Source organism: Asparagus officinalis, chromosome 3 (assembly GCF_001876935.1).
Source record: "Asparagus officinalis chromosome 3, Aspof.V1, whole genome shotgun sequence".
In the NCBI taxonomy this organism is placed as follows: domain Eukaryota; kingdom Viridiplantae; phylum Streptophyta; class Magnoliopsida; order Asparagales; family Asparagaceae; genus Asparagus; species Asparagus officinalis.
Window position 1 is genome coordinate 17,132,382 of NC_033796.1, and position 16,110 is coordinate 17,148,491.

At 35.9% G+C, this 16,110-nt stretch overlaps 1 protein-coding gene across 2 annotated transcripts; it reads left to right on the forward strand.

The window, feature by feature from the left end:
- LOC109833194 (mediator of RNA polymerase II transcription subunit 19a-like) lies at nt 770–15,674 on the forward strand. Of its 2 annotated transcripts, XM_020400783.1 has the most exons (6): nt 770–877; nt 2,265–2,554; nt 2,641–2,844; nt 2,945–3,004; nt 3,150–3,289; nt 15,213–15,674. In XM_020400783.1, exons 1-5 carry the CDS (start codon nt 850–852, stop codon nt 3,183–3,185), a joined length of 618 nt encoding a protein of 205 aa, XP_020256372.1. In that variant the 5' UTR covers nt 770–849; the 3' UTR covers nt 3,186–3,289; nt 15,213–15,674. The 2 variants fall into 2 exon arrangements, with proteins under 2 accessions (XP_020256372.1, XP_020256373.1); XM_020400784.1 differs by lacking the exon at nt 15,213–15,674 and having other exon boundaries at nt 2,945–2,999; nt 3,150–3,285.

Genomic DNA, 16,110 nt, shown 5'->3' on the forward strand with positions numbered 1-16,110 from the left:
TTATTTAGAATATTTAAATATATTTATATTTGACCGCTATTTGCTGCTATTTCGCCGCAATAGCCTTAGCGGTACCTCGCCGCGCCGCGCCGCGATCCGCTATCAGCAACCTTGATTACTATTATTACCGAACATCAAAAGTTCATAAAATTCTCCCACATCAGTAACAAAAAGATCTATAATCCAACAAATTTTATAAAAAATTTGCTAACAACGAAATCCTTAAGTTACCAAACTACCTAGTAATCCTCAAGTTATCCAAGTCAATGCCAATAATTGGACAAATTGCCAAACAATTTTTAGTTCATAGCGTTTTTGATTATTGTTGAGATTTTCTCCGGTTTCGGAGCCTTTTTCTTTTGATGCAGCCACTGCATTTTAATCTCTTGTGATTCCTATTAACTTTATGGATAAAATTTACTGCTTCATTACTTAGTCTAATACCAAAGAATGTTTTTTTTGTGGTTAGCGGACTAACTTGGAAAGATTTTGGACATTAAGTTTTTCTAAAGAAAAGATGAATGTATAAAAAATTATTGGTTAAACGAATATTTTTCAAACTGAATCAAAGTAAAAGTCTTCATCTGAGCAACTTTTAATACACGTTTAAATATAAATAATTAAATAGAATCCTAACAGTCAATTAATGTATTTGCTTAGTTTCATTTCATTGCTACATGGGTTGGCAGTGGATATTGGGTCAAAATGGATGCAAATGTATCGAATATGTTCTATATGAAAACCTTTGTTTACTCATTGGTAATAATACACAAAATGATTTGACTATTATCACATCATCCCTTTTTTCAGGTGAAGATAACATTGTAACACACTTGGGAGTTTGACGCAATGGATGATGGAAAGAAGTTTGGAAGAGGTAATAACCGAGTTTCTACTAGGATTCGATTGACGTTTTTATATTGATAGGTTATTGCATTGTTCATGTATTAGTTTATTATTTCTTGGTATGGCATTTTAGTCTCATCACTTGTATTCTTTTCTTTTCATGACTGAAATGGGTATATTGTGATAGCTCAACAGGTCAAGACTCGAGATACGATCTGAAGCCAAACTCATGTAGTTTGATTGTTAGAAAGTAAGGGGCCGTATAACACGATAATGACGGTGATAATAAAAGACTTTTCCCAAATCTTTGAAGTGCATGTCTGTTTCTCCATTTTGCTTTGCATCTCTGTTGAATTAGTAGTACCTTTTAACCATCTCAATTCATTTTTACTTAGACCCTATTCTTAGATTCTGTCAGACTTCTAAATTGGTGTGCTTATTTATCTCCTGTGTGCATTTCCAAATCATCCCAACCTATTTCCCTCTATTTTGTTCTGTTGACGCTATCCCTAACTTATTCTGGATACAGTCATACTTAATTTCTGAACTTCTAACCTATAAAACATTGCTTGTTATGTGGTCTATTTATATATATAAACTAATGAAGGAGTTTGAATTATATGTGTGTGTGTGCGTGCATGACACTTCTACACCCAGCCACCCATGCCCCACATCTGCACCTACACCAGTACCCACCCACACTGTTATATTTTGATTTGCCTAAGCACACTGTTAAATTGAAATAACTAATCTCCTGAAATTGTTATTTTGCTTAAACATCAATTTCTCAGCTAGAAACATGATACCCTTGGCTTAACTAAGACAAAATTTTGTTTGTGTGTTCACGCAGAGAGGGAGGGAGGGCACCACAAATTGTCTATGATGAACACACATTGTTGGATAGCATCGAGCTTAGTTAACCCAGGGATATCATGTTTCTAGCGGAGATATTGATGTTTAGGCAGATTAACAATTTCAGGAGATCAGTTATTTTAAGCCAAGGGTTGTATAATCTATGTTAAAGTGGTTATTAGTTGGTCAATGTAGTAGCATATGTCAGCTTGACTTCTTGAGCTTCATGTCTTTGCTGATTTTAGATTTCGTTTGTAAACTTGGTGTTGAGTCCGTGAACTTCATTTGTTTGCTAGTTTTAGGTTGTGCGTGTAAGATTTGTCATGACTCTATGGACTTCTATGTGTTGTATCGGAAGTTAGTGTTTTAATTCTAAATATCATTGATGTTTCAATGTAACTTAAATGTAGGAGATTGACTTCTCAAAAATTTTGACGTTTGATCTTGTTAAAATTGGCCGACTTTCAATGTTTCACAGTGATCTGATTACTAATGTTCTCTCAGAAAGGTTGTGGGCTGACTTTTTATCAGTATAAGTTCTAACAGGCCACTTTATAAATTGCCAGGACCTAGGGAGCTTACAGGTGCTGTTGATCTTATAAGTCACTACAAGTTGGTTGCTCACCATGACTTTTTTTGCAAACGATCATTGCCCTTGTCAATTTCGGATACACACTACCTTCATAATGTTGTGGGAGACACAGAAATCAGGAAGGGAGAAGGGATGGAGCTGGATCAACTCTTTCAGACTGCTCCATACTTGAGGGAGACAACAGCTCATATACAGCCTTTTGACTTGGACTCTCTCGGCCAAGCTTTTCAGCTGCGGGACGCAGCCCCCATTGATTTGCCTTCGGTATAAGATCGAGCGTCACATTAGCTTTCCGTGATTTTCTTTCTATCAGCGTTAACAGGACTAAGCCCATGTCTATGTATTTTCAGGCAGAAAAAGGGATACCTACAATTAGTGGGAAATCCAAAAGCAACTCCAAGGACAAGGAGAGAAAACATAAGAAGCACAAGGATAAAGACAAGGACAAGGACAGGGAGCATAAGAAGCATAAACATCGTCACAAAGATCGGAGTAAAGATAAAGATAAAGAGAAGAAAAAGGATGGTGATCACTCAAAGAAGCATCACGATAAGGTATTTGCGTGCCTGTTTTTCTTTCGACATTTATAGTTACATGTAGGCACCGTTGAGTTTTTCTCATTTTATTATAACTTGAACTGTTTTCTTTTTTTAGAAGAGGAAGCATGAGGGTAGTGAAGATCCCTTGGACATTCACAAGCACAAGAAGAGTAAGGTGGAAGACTACCCTTTATATGAATAGTTCAATTGCAGCTGAACTGCCCAAGGCCTTTGTGTATTTGATTCTTTCAGCTGTCATAAACCACCAACTTTTCTGGGTTCTTAAAAATGCAACCTCCATTTTTTTATATTATTTTCAGCATAAAAGTTTGAAGGTTGGAGAGGTCGGAGGATAAAGATCGCATTCCTTTCAACTTATCTGCTCATTCAATATTATGTCTTCAAAAACGTTGGAAGTGATGTTGCATTTTTTTTCTCGTCTTGGAGGCAAATTCTTGAGGTATAAGCTCTTTTATCTTGACCTGAAACTTTGCTGCATTCATAGAATTGTATTTCTCTAGTTCTTTAGTTATGCATACGGTAGAAAAATGTTTTGTTCTTTTGATAACATGTGCAAGGTTCCCACTTGAAACTTGTTAAAAAAATATATTATTCAATATTACTCAACCCTTTTTACTTTTGACTGTAGTTTCGTTATTTCCTATACTATAATCGTGACAGTCCACCAGTATATTTAAAGAACATATTAAGACCTCCATTGGCATTGAAAAACCTCTTTTACTTTTTACTTGTGGTTCAGAAAATTGGCTGGAACTTGACTAGGTGTCTATCATATTGAGACCTTAAGCTCCCTGTCTTTCTTGGGGTTGTGTTACCTGAACATATTAAGACCCGATAAAACCGATATTTAGAGCCTCCCTTATCGGCCGATAAGTACTTTTATCGCCGATAACTCACCGATAAACCCCAAAAAAACGATAAACGATTAAAAATCCTACTTATCCTAGCAGAAAACTCCCAAATCCGATAACTCGGCGATAATTTCGGATTATCGGTCGATATTTAAAACCATGCAAGAAACTACACAATATAGCATGTAACTAAGATTGCAAAAGAAATATATGGTTATAAATAAAAAGATCTCCAAAAACACAGAGTACAACTACATCTATCTCATTGTTTTAAAGGCAATGCGCCTTAGTGCCTCAGGCGCTCAAGCGAGGCGATCTTGTAACTTAGTGCCTTGTGTATCGCCCTTTGTGTATGGCCAGGCGATGGAGGTTACTAAGGTGAGCACCTATTGGGCATCTTAAGAGCTCGCCTTGGCGCTTTATGACCTCACCTTGGCACCTTAGGCCCTTGCCTAAGGCATGTGATGCAACATGCGAAATGTTTCTTTGTTGCAAAATTTTGAGGGTGCGAAAGATGTCCGATAAAGTAAAGTTTATTTTTATTATTGAATTATTATGTTTCTTTTTCCTTGGTTGATTTGTTGCTATTTTTTGTTGTAATTATTATTTATATCATTTTCAAGATATGCCCCCAATTTGAACCTAAAATGCAAAGTTTACTACTTCATTTTCTCTGCTAGCAATTATTATTTAATATTATTATTCAATATTTGTTAGTAGATGGTTTATAACTGATTAGATTTGCGACTTTGAAAATTTGGCCGTGATTAATTTATCTTATAGCTATTTATTGATATTTACATATTATTTGTAATATTTATAAATTATTTTAATATTTATAGCCTTTGTTCACCTAGGCGATCACCTTTTTTGGTGCCTCTTGCCTTAGGCAGCATAGGACTTTATCACATTGACCTTACATTTTGCTTTTAAAACACTGATCTATCCACAAAGGAAATATAGTAAAAAATACAAACATAGTATGAAGAGATCATATGTGGCTCGAAGGAAAGTTTGAAACAAATAAACTACCTAAAATAACTAAAGCTGAAAGAAACTAAGAAGATAGAACGGTGATTACTACCGCTGGGTTTGTTCAGAATACTCTCAATTCTGCGAAGAAAGAACAGTTCTCGAGTCTGGAGTACGCAAACTCTAGGGGAGTAAGAAATTCCCAGCATGCATGCAAAATGAAGAAATTGTGCACATGTATGTGTATATGACAAATATGAAGAAAAGATAAAATCTAAATTAAAGGCAACCAAAATTAAAAATACTAACTGTGGATATCATGTAAAACACGACCACATATCACACTAGCACATTATGTTTTATTTGAACTAGAGAATATTTTCATGTATATAAGTCAGTTTCTCGTAAAACGTCTCAGAAACACGACTTCGTGTTTTTGACGCCTACAAATCTCTTTCATATTTTGCATGGATCCCTAGGTATCATCAATGGATAGAAAGTTTGGTGGATAGTCCACTTAAGTTGACATAAGAATCTCTCTCTCTCTCTCTCTCTCTATATATATATATATATATATATATCATTCTCCCTTTAAAAGAGGGAGTACTAGAAAAACTTTTCCTACCCCAAAATACCCTTCATCTATCATAAATATAACAAAGTTATCCCTTTTTTTTCTCGTTACGCAGAAATCAGAAAATCATGAGCCCTAAACCTTCGTTCATTTTATTCTTCATTCCGTCGGTTACGACTTCGCTCTGGCAACCATTCCATCGGTTACGATTTCGCTTTGACAAAGTCGTCCTTGTTTCATCAATTACAAAAGATGATTATTATTATCCTCATCATCACCAAACCTTCTCTGCCATCATCTCCTCAAATCCAGATTTTAGGCGTCGGTAAGGATCACGAAGGAAACTCATTGACGAAGTTTTTTATCAGAGAAAATATTCGGATATGATTTGATCCTTTTCTAATTTTGCTTATGATTTTTAAATTTCTTTCTCTATGCGCTTTATTTCTTGATTATTAGATTTTAAATAACATTAGCTATGGTATTTTCATATGTGAATGTTCTTAGATTTTCTAAATTTATTAATTCCATTCTGAAATATTCGCATACAGCCCCATTAAGGATCGACAAATAAAAAAAAAAACGTAATTCATCAATTGATTCATTGCATTTTAGAATTAAGACTAACACCAACCTAATTTTTTGGTCTAAAGCCATTTAATTTCTATGCATTAGAATTTAGTTTTTTATTGTACTGTAATTATTTTTTATGGCAATTAATATTTTTCTAATTTCTTTAGTTTTCATAAAGTATTTATAGGATTATGTTTAATAAGATACAATTAACCGAGAGCATAATAATTGTATAATGACACGATCTGACCTCATGATAATATTCAAAATTACATTTATTACTGTGCTTGAAGCTACAACTGTTGAAAACATAACATACAACACAGCGAAAATTACATATTATGTAGATTAATCAAAATTGAGTAAAATCTAGAAGAGTACCTGAAACGCTTTCCAAAATTCGTCGATAATCTATCCCAAGATCAATGCGAAATAGCTTAAGAGAAAAAACATCCAACTAAAATCCACCCGTCACCGAAGAGGAGCAATACTGAGAGATATAACTGAAGATGTCATGTATGCTCGTACCACTTATATACATTTTATATTCTCTGTCCAATTCCCTTTTATTAAACCCTGTATTTTATCGTTTATTAAAATGATTGTGCATGAAATGTCATGCACTAACCACAGGGTTACCTTGGACGGCCTCCGTTAAATTATGAAAAATAACCATGGTCTCGATCATGTCTAATCAAAACGGATGTATCGTGTTGTCGATGCTATAATAATAGTAGTAGTAGTAGTCAAGAGAAAACCTCATATCGGGATATCGATGTCGAGGGTGTAGCATGCTATGATAGCATGCTTGTAAATCACATTTTTGACGGAAGGCGTCTTCTTGCGTGGTGCATGGTCGGTCGTATTGAATATCGCTAGGTCATCAATCTAATATCATCACACAACATAATTTAACTTCGGAAAAAAATTATAGTTTGAAAACGAGTGTCAGGTTAAACGAATCTTTGTGCCTGGTTTGGGGTTCATGAAGGACCCAAATTATCTAGTTGAAGAAATGATGAGCATGGATCCGATCCCATGACCTTAGACAATATAGATAAGCCATCTGACCACTAGACCAAGCACATCTTTATGAAATAAGCTGCTGTAGAAACTTTTATAGCATCCAATTTCTGATTTCAAGAGTAACCTTTAAAAATAAATATTTAGAAGTAGCAGTTTGACAGTAAAAGATTAAAAAAAGAACCATAAAATACCTAATTGTACAAAACTTGGCCGAAAATAAATTTAATAATAATACAATTATGCAAAAAATAGGATAAGCTCATTGGAACTAATTCTTTTGTTAAAACCATTGGAACCTTAGGGAAAATATAATTTGGCTACTCTAGTAGCTTAAACTTTTGTAAGAATAAGATCTTTCAACGTCGAAGGATATTTCTTGAAAAATTAAATGTAGATTAGAAACCCTCAAGTTATAGCTATCGTTAATTTTGTAAAAGAAATATCTGTTCAAAATACGAGAAAACTTTCTAAAGATTTATAACTCGTATTTTGAAATTTTTAGAAACATGTAGTTACAACAAAATTCATATTATCCTAGCTGTGTGATACTTTGAAAAAATAATACTATCAAATTATTCTTATGTTCTAAACCATTAAGGAAAAATAAATAAATATTCTAAAAAGACTCAACATAACTTTATCTATATATACATGAACCATAAAATATGATCATTAGCTTTAAAAGCTCAACCAAAATGTCACCTCTTAGAAACTAACGCCAATAAACATCCTAATTCATATAGCAATGGTGAGCTGCACAGAAAAGGAGATTTATAACTAACTACCAAACCACGTCGCCATGTAAAAGCCTGGTGGAGTCATATTCATGAAAAATTCTCTCGGTAAAGCATAACAATAATTTCAACTACCTAATGCTAAGAAGATAAATTATCATCATACTCGATAGATAGATGTTTAATGTCTAGTGCAGGATCAAGTAAGGTCAGAAGGTATTTAAAATCTCAATACTAGGAAAGAAATGGCAAACTGATCCTCGCATGAACCCTAGGGATATAAACTTCCAAGTGAAAACAAAAAAATTCAAAGCAAATGAAAATATGCTTGCCTCAAAAGAGTAGATAATGAGGACAAGAAATGACAATATTTGATTAGTTGATATATTTTTGAATTTTAAATTTTCAAATTTCAAATTTAAATTTTAAAATTTAAAATTCAAAAATATATCAACTAATCAAATATTATCATTTCTTGTCCTCATTATTCTCCCCGGGTGGGAGAAAACTCGACTCCGTCGAGTTAACTGTAGAAACTTGACATCTTCAATATACTTTGTCTGCATCTTAATCTGCTATCAGTTATTTTTCTGCATCTCAAATCATTAGCTAGATTGCATTGTAAATTCACCATCTAAAATATTATCAAAATTCACTGCTGTATGGATGAATATATAGAAATGGAGTAAAGTGAAAGAACTCTCATAAATAATAGGTTAGGATCAGGCTTATATCGGTGGACTGTCAATAACATTGTGAACTGTTTAATCACTCAATATTGAAAATAGAACTATGACCAAATCAATAAATGTTGTCATTAATTAGTTCAAGAGTTGGAAATGCCTATAAATATCATGTCAAATCTTAAACAGCTATAAAGAAACTGTATTGGACAAGTCCAAACCATCTAAAATATCAGCATTAATAGTTTTAAATTATGTCTTGACTCCGTATCATTCATTTCAGTTAACAATGTATTTATTCAAGTTAGATCACTGATTCCCCAATATATGATCAATGTGTATTTATTCAAGTTAGATCACTGATTCCCCAATATATGATCAATGCAAATCAAAACAAAATGATGCAATCAACTCGAATGACTATGTATGAAATGCAGACTCGAAAAATACGATCAATGGCAGATGTAACTCAACGAAGTATCTAACATGCATGACGTCCTCTATCAAATGGAATAATTAGGTGCTTCTTTGTTAAAATACATAAAAAATTTCTTGTCCTAACAATGATAGTGAGTAACATGCAAGCAAATGTATGACAGAGTGTTTTTGTGCGCTTAATATGTGAGAAAAAAGAAATAAAAACACTTGTGCTCAAACTTGTATCCCTAATCATTATAATTTCCCAAAATGGATCAGTGTATGTGTGAGTGATTGTTGGGACAATGCATGGTGGTGGGATATCTAGTATGGTAGTTATTTCACTATGCTTAGTTTAGTATTCGACTTCCATACAGATGTTTGAGTGAATCGATTCAAGAGCCAAATCAGGAACGTGTTGGGTGTCATGTTTATCCGGAAGGACTTCGTGGGGAATATCAATAACGTTTTTAATCACTAGAGTTGGTTCAGAAAGAGTTAGAATTTTAATTTCAAGAACAACTTCAGGGATAACATCAGTGGATTCCGTGATCAAAGAGGTAGCTTGGGAAAGAACCAGAGTTTTGTCATTGCATGAAATTTTAATTAACTCCACAATTGCAGGGGTAGTTTCAGAAGAAACGAAAGTGCATGGATTTTCAATTTTACTATCCTGGAATTCCTTCGCAGAGTTAATTTTTATCAAATCTACGGTCTGATTAACGGTTTTCTCAATAATAGATTTGCGGCTTATTAATTTTAACTGGTGGAAGGTATTCCCTTTTTAGTTCGTCAGTCATTTCTTGCCAAGTTAAAATTGGTAACTCACCACTAATATACCTTAATGTTTCGAATTTGGACCAATATTGTCAGGCTGGTCCAGTGAGTTTCATTGTCGCAAACTTGATTTTTTGCGGTTCCGTCATGGCATACCAGTCAAAGTATCAATCCATATTTTTCAGCCAATTCAAGAAAGTTTGTGGGCCGAGCTTACCGTCAAAGGTTGGTGGATCAGACACTGGTTGAGGTGGGGGTCGATGAACGACGTACCCATGACCTTGCGGTGGGTATCATAGCCTTGACTTTGTGGTGACGGAGTTGCAACACGCGCTCATTCAAGCCTAGCAAACCTTTCGTTGGTTTCATTCTAGAAATTTGTTAAGCTCTGGGCTACGACACCTATTTGTCTTTTTACCTCATTGAATTTCTTAAGGATTTCAGAAGACATGCTGGACTCACTAACTGATTGACTTGACTCACCTAAGGTAGATCTGTGCGATTAGGCATGCACTAACAATTAACTGGGATAAGTGTGATGCACTGAGAGCTAAATGCGATTAAGCATAAAAATTTCCTAACCTAGAACCATGCTTTGATACCAAAATGATGCGAAACGGGGGAGGGGGTCTATCGGAATCAGCGATCTAATTTGAACAAAGCACCGTTTCGCCAAAAATCATTTTATTCGGTAAGAAATTAATTAAAGCAGTTAATGCGACAGATGGATTTTAACAGATTTGCAATGATAGTCATAAACAATCCCAATATCGAATAATTTAATTACAATATTCATTATCATTGCACAAGTTTTATAATCAATATCAAGTTTTAACAATCACATGTTTAGTTTCTCTCAACTCACAATTATACTTTAAGCAGTGAATATATGATAAGAGTTTAGAGATATATTATTGATGCAATTAACTAACAAAATGAAATCAACAGAAAAATAAGGGACGAAAGAAAACGAAACCTTCGTCGGTCTGAACAGACTCGACGTGAGAGACCTCTGGAGGTGGGGTGATGACAACGATGAACTGAATGACGACGACGAGGCGGAGATATGACGATGACGAGTGCGACGGTGTTGAACTGATAACGATGTGGTGATGAATCTGAACGACGAAGGTGACGGCGATTCTGAGCAGCGACTAGAGTGACGGCGTCAGTAAAGTTGACGGGACGATAGCGATGTGATGATTTGTGGTAGGCGGCTGTGACAGTGGTAGTATTGCTCTGGTGGGGAATTTTGCCAAACAGTTGGTGTACATGAAGGCGGCAGTTGCTGGGAAAGGAGGCTCGGTGACAGTAGGAGTAGGACGACTGCTTGGGAGGAGATGATAGCGCTGGTGGTGCGGAGGTGGAGATCAGGGGCGAGCTGAGTGTGGATCTGGTGGTTGCAGGCAAGAGGAGGGTTTGACTGATTGTTAACGTGGGGAAGACGGGGGAATGCTTGGTGACTGGAGGAAGAGGACATATGGAACGACCTAGGGTTTCACACCCGAGGCCTAGGTTTCACACCCAAGGCTTCACACCAGATTTTAACTAATGTAATTTTTCATTCGATAATTCATTGATTTTCAATAGTCTCATACAACCTTATTTATAAAAAAAAACTACGTGCACACAACGTGCAATAAAAATAGAAACAAACAACAATCCCTCAAATCACTCAACTAAAATTAAACTAAATTTCAAATTTCAAATTTCAAATTTTAAATTTCAAAATTCAAAAATATATCAACTAATCAAATATTGTCATTTCTAAAATTTAAATTTCAAAATTCAAAAATATATCAACTAATCAAATATTGTCATTTCTTGTCCTTATTATTTGAAATTTAGTTTAATTTTAGTTGAGTGATTTGAGTGATTGATGTTTGTTTCTATTTTTATTGCACGTTGTGTGCACATAGTTTTTTTATAAATAAGGTTGTATGAGACTATTGAAAATCAATGAATTATTGAATGAAAAATTACATTAGCTAAAATCTGGTGTGAAGTCTTGGGTGTGAAACCTAGGCCTCGGTGTGAAACCCTAGGCCGTTTCCTATGTCCTCTTCCTCCAGTCACCAAGCATTCCCTCGTCTTTCCCACGTCAACAATCAGTCAAACCCTCCTCTTCCCTGCAACCACCAGATCCACACTCAGCTCGTCCCTGATCTCCACCTCCGCACCACCAGCGCCATCATCTCCTCCCAAGCAGCCGCCCTACTCCCACTGTCACCGAGCCTCCTTTCCCAGCAACTGCCGCCTTCATGTACACCAACTGTTTAGCAAAATTCTCCACCAGAGCAATACTACCATTGCCACAGCCGCATACCACAAATCATCACATCGCTATCGTCCCGTCAACCTTACCGACGCCGTCACTCTAGTCGCTGCTCAGAATCGCCGCCACCTTCGTTGTTCAGATTCGTCACCACGTCGTTATCAGTTCAACACCGTCGCACTCGTAATCGTCAGATCTCCACGTAGAAGGATAGGATTTTTAAAGAGAGAAGGTTGTTAGCTGCTCGATAGTTAGAGATTTTCTAGCATTTGAGGGATTGGATAAAGTTGTGGGGTGATTACTTGAAAATTTGATTCTATTATTCCTCCTCTACTTGAAGAAATCTCGTAGTACAGGAGAAAGGGGTGAGGTTGTTGAAGAAATTTTGGAGTTGGGATTATAGGCTAATGAGCTTGTTAGATTAAAGTTGGAAACTAATAGGCCCTCTAATAATTTATCCAATCCAAAACGTGATGTAGGCCTTAGCATAGCAAACATATCAGCCCATACTGCATTATATGAAAACTAGTTATTACACGCAACATAGCTTGTTGGCCATGTTTTTTGTACCCTGAGATGATGGTGCAAACAACTTTTAAATGGTCATTTCATTCCTTATTTTTCAACACATCTTGTGGTTTCCTCCTTGTACAAACTCAGATAACTAAATCGCATGCCTTTATTCCTCTGCCAGGTGCCAACCAACTGATGTTTTAATCTAGTCATTTTCGTCATGTATTGATTACAAAATTTACAATGGGAACTGTGGGATGGTTTCTTCATTCCAATTCTCCATTCCGTTGCTGGATGCAAATATCTTGACACAATTCTACAATCTAGAGAAATCACAAGGCCCCAAGGAAAAAGAAGTTAATGTAACATATACCAAGTTATTAATTCAATCAGAGCCATGATTGTGTCATGCAATTATACTTAGCAAGTTTCGGGACACCAACACAGTGTATGGTGTATATGTATGTAAGCATCAATTGCATAATATGTCATACAACTTATTTTATCATCATTTTCTATGCTTGGCATTTGACCAAATGATTTTTAACTTCTGAAGCACTGTTATTATTGTGGATGCAGCAGATTTAACCAATTTTGACATGATAATACTGTTATGTTCATGCATGCTACCTGTTAAGGGACAAGTGACAATAATAGAACTTTAAATACCACTCACCTCATCTCCAACACCACAAAGTCTAACATTCATACCAGCACGTAAAACCATTACTAATTTCCATCTCCTATCTCCATTTTCCAAACAAATAAACATCAATACAACCAACAACCATCAGCATGGGCAGATTCAAGGTGGTGGGGGTAGTGGGGACATTTGTCCCCATTGACCCCCTAAGATTAATATTTAATATTAGGCCCTTATTTTCAAATTGCCCCCTCAATATTTGATCTTATTAACCTTATAGCCAAGGGTTTTGAAAATAAACACCTAACTGGACCAAACTCAAACCATTTACCAAAATGCTTTACCCAATATCTAAATTTTCATTGATGATCGATTTCCCCAAATTCTAAAACAAAAACCCCTCTGACCTTCTCTTCGCCTCTGTAGTCACGAGAGGAGTCTACTCGCAAATTGCGAGTGACATGGAGGGAACAATTGTAAAGAATTTTAATAAGGTACTTCTATTGACTCTATTTTATTTCTACATAGCACATTTCGTATTGTCATCATTAATATTAGGGTTTTTTTTCGATATTAGTCCCCCAAATTTGTCATACTTTGAGATTAGTCGCCCATATCTTCATATTTTAAAATTAGTCCCCCAAATACATTAAGTGTTTGAAATTAGTCCCCGAAATCTTTCAACCTGGTACTAATTGTAGGGATTAATTTAAAAACACTAAAGAGATTTGAGGGGCTAATTTTAAAATACTTAAAATTTTAGGCGTCTAATATCAAAATATGAAGTATTTGGGTGACTAATATTGAAAAGCTCCTAATATTTAGCTAAAAGTATCATACACCATCACTGCTTTAAAAAACCTTCGCCTAGTCCGCTTAGGCGTACGCCTAGACTTAGACGGTACCTAGGCCGCCTAACTAGCGCCTAGCGTCTAGGCGGTATTTAGGCTGCCCACCTAGATATTACGAGCGTTTAGGTGAGCATTGTCTGTTTACGTGGATTGCACCCTGTAGGCATTGATTATGATTTTATGTGTCGTAGCCTACACATCCTCCAAACTCCATTAACCTCCAAATATGAACACCTCCACTATCTCCTCCGACCTTCAGCAAAACCTCATCGACCACCACTTAAATGAAGAAAGAAAAAAAACACCCAGAAACCGCTTAGGCGCCCGCCTAGGCGACTAAACGTTGGACGCCAAGTCCGACGCCTAGAAGCGTTCAACGTTTAATGTAACATTGTACACCATTATACTTGTAGGCTTATAATCATATATGTCGGTAATGTGGGATGCTATAGCGAACCATGACCCGGGTTCAATCGTTAAAAAAAAACGTGAGAAACTAAGTAAATAAAGTATGCATACCTTAATTACAATATAATTCTCAAGGTTCTTTTACCATTACTAATGTCAACTAGCATATTGTTTGAAGTTGACTCTTGTAAATCCTTAAATTCCTACATTTAAGAACCGAACCCAAAACGTACCACCTTCCCTAGCGCACCATATAAGTCTGTCCCCTTCGTATGCGATTCCTAATGAGTGGCGTACCATGCTTCTGTTCCCGTCCTGTGAACCGGAATGGACCGATTTCCATGTAACTATGCTTATAATCTTGCCCCCACTGACTAAAGTTTCTGGATCCACCTCTGAGTCATCAGCACCGGTATTGCCATCCACTGAAGGAAGAAAGAACAAAAGAAACAAAAAGCACGCAAGTTGGAGATATTGTTAAACTTGGCACCAACTTGCTTCGATGTCACCAAGGAAACACGGCGTCTAGCTCCAAAAATTAAATCTTGAGTTTTTCTCAACTCACCTATGATTGGAATCATCGTTTATGGCCGAAATAGATATTCACAGAAGTTGGAGGTTGTTGTCATTAATCACTAAAGAATGTCATCACCACAAGCCTATTAGAGGGAGCGAGGAAATGATTTTGCCTAATCTAATTTTCATCTTATATCTTCCTTTAAATGAATTATCCAATTTAATCCCCGTGTCAAGGTCTTGTTGTAAATGCTTCTTATAATAATAGGAATTAGTGACACATCTTCATTTTTATTCTTACGCGCCATTCTGATGTTTCTTGAGCCATACAAGGAAGTTCCTCTTTAATGTTAGTATTGATCTCTGCGTGAAATCATTCCTGATCCCTGTTCATTGTGTTTGTGTTTGTTATAACATTCTATCTTTAAGCATTAAATCATTCCTGATCCCTGTTCATTGTGGTTGTGTTTGTTATAACATTCAATCTTTAAGCATGACATGCACTCAAGAAGTCACACTATAGATTAACCATGCTTTGACATAATGCAGGCTTCTCAAGGCAGAGAACCACATTTGCAGATACAAGAACTAACTGTCAACTATGTCAAAGATTGCAGATTCAGTTTGAGACTGGCCTACAATTTTCTCCTGTTTCCTGTATTGTAACTGTAGAAATGTAACTGCCACTACGCCTTACTCTCTTCTCTTTTCCCTTTCAAACATGGGGTTTTGAGACTTTAAAATCATTCCATCCGTATATACTTTGACATGTTAACACCCTGCTCTACTTCAGAAACCTGACGCTAGTTGTCTATTCTTTGATTCATTCCCTTTACTGCATTATTAGTATCTTGGAAAGGCATACGAATACTTCTCTAACTGATCTCTTGGAGTTCTGCTTGATTCGTAGCGCGTATGGGTTGGTTATGGTATCTAACTGACTTACCTGTTCCAGTACTATTGCAAGGATCGTGATTATCTTATCCATTCAAAGTGAAGTACACGGGAAGGATCGTGATAAGTGGACCCTCTCCAATTACCATCAAATTGGAGAGGATCTCAATGCTTCTGTCCATGCTTGTAACCTTCTTGAGAGCTTAAAGAGTTTTTTTTTTTTTTTTTTGCCGGCACTCCAGCATGCTTGTAACCTTCTTGAGAGCTTAAAGAGTTTTTTTTTTTTTTTTTTGCCGGCACTCCAGATTCCTCCAAAGTTAAAACACTTGAAGAGTATCATGATTTTGGGCTTTCATACCTACTTACTGAGAAAGCGACAAAATCTAGATTGGAAGGTAACAATTCGTTGAGTAGTTTTTATGATCGGCATGTCGCCTTCCAATACTTCACCCTTCATATGGTAACTTAATTCAGCTCTCTTGTTGTAAATGTAGAAATTCATGCTCTCTTGTTGTAAACGTAGAAATTCAGCTCTCTTTTATTGTTGTAGATG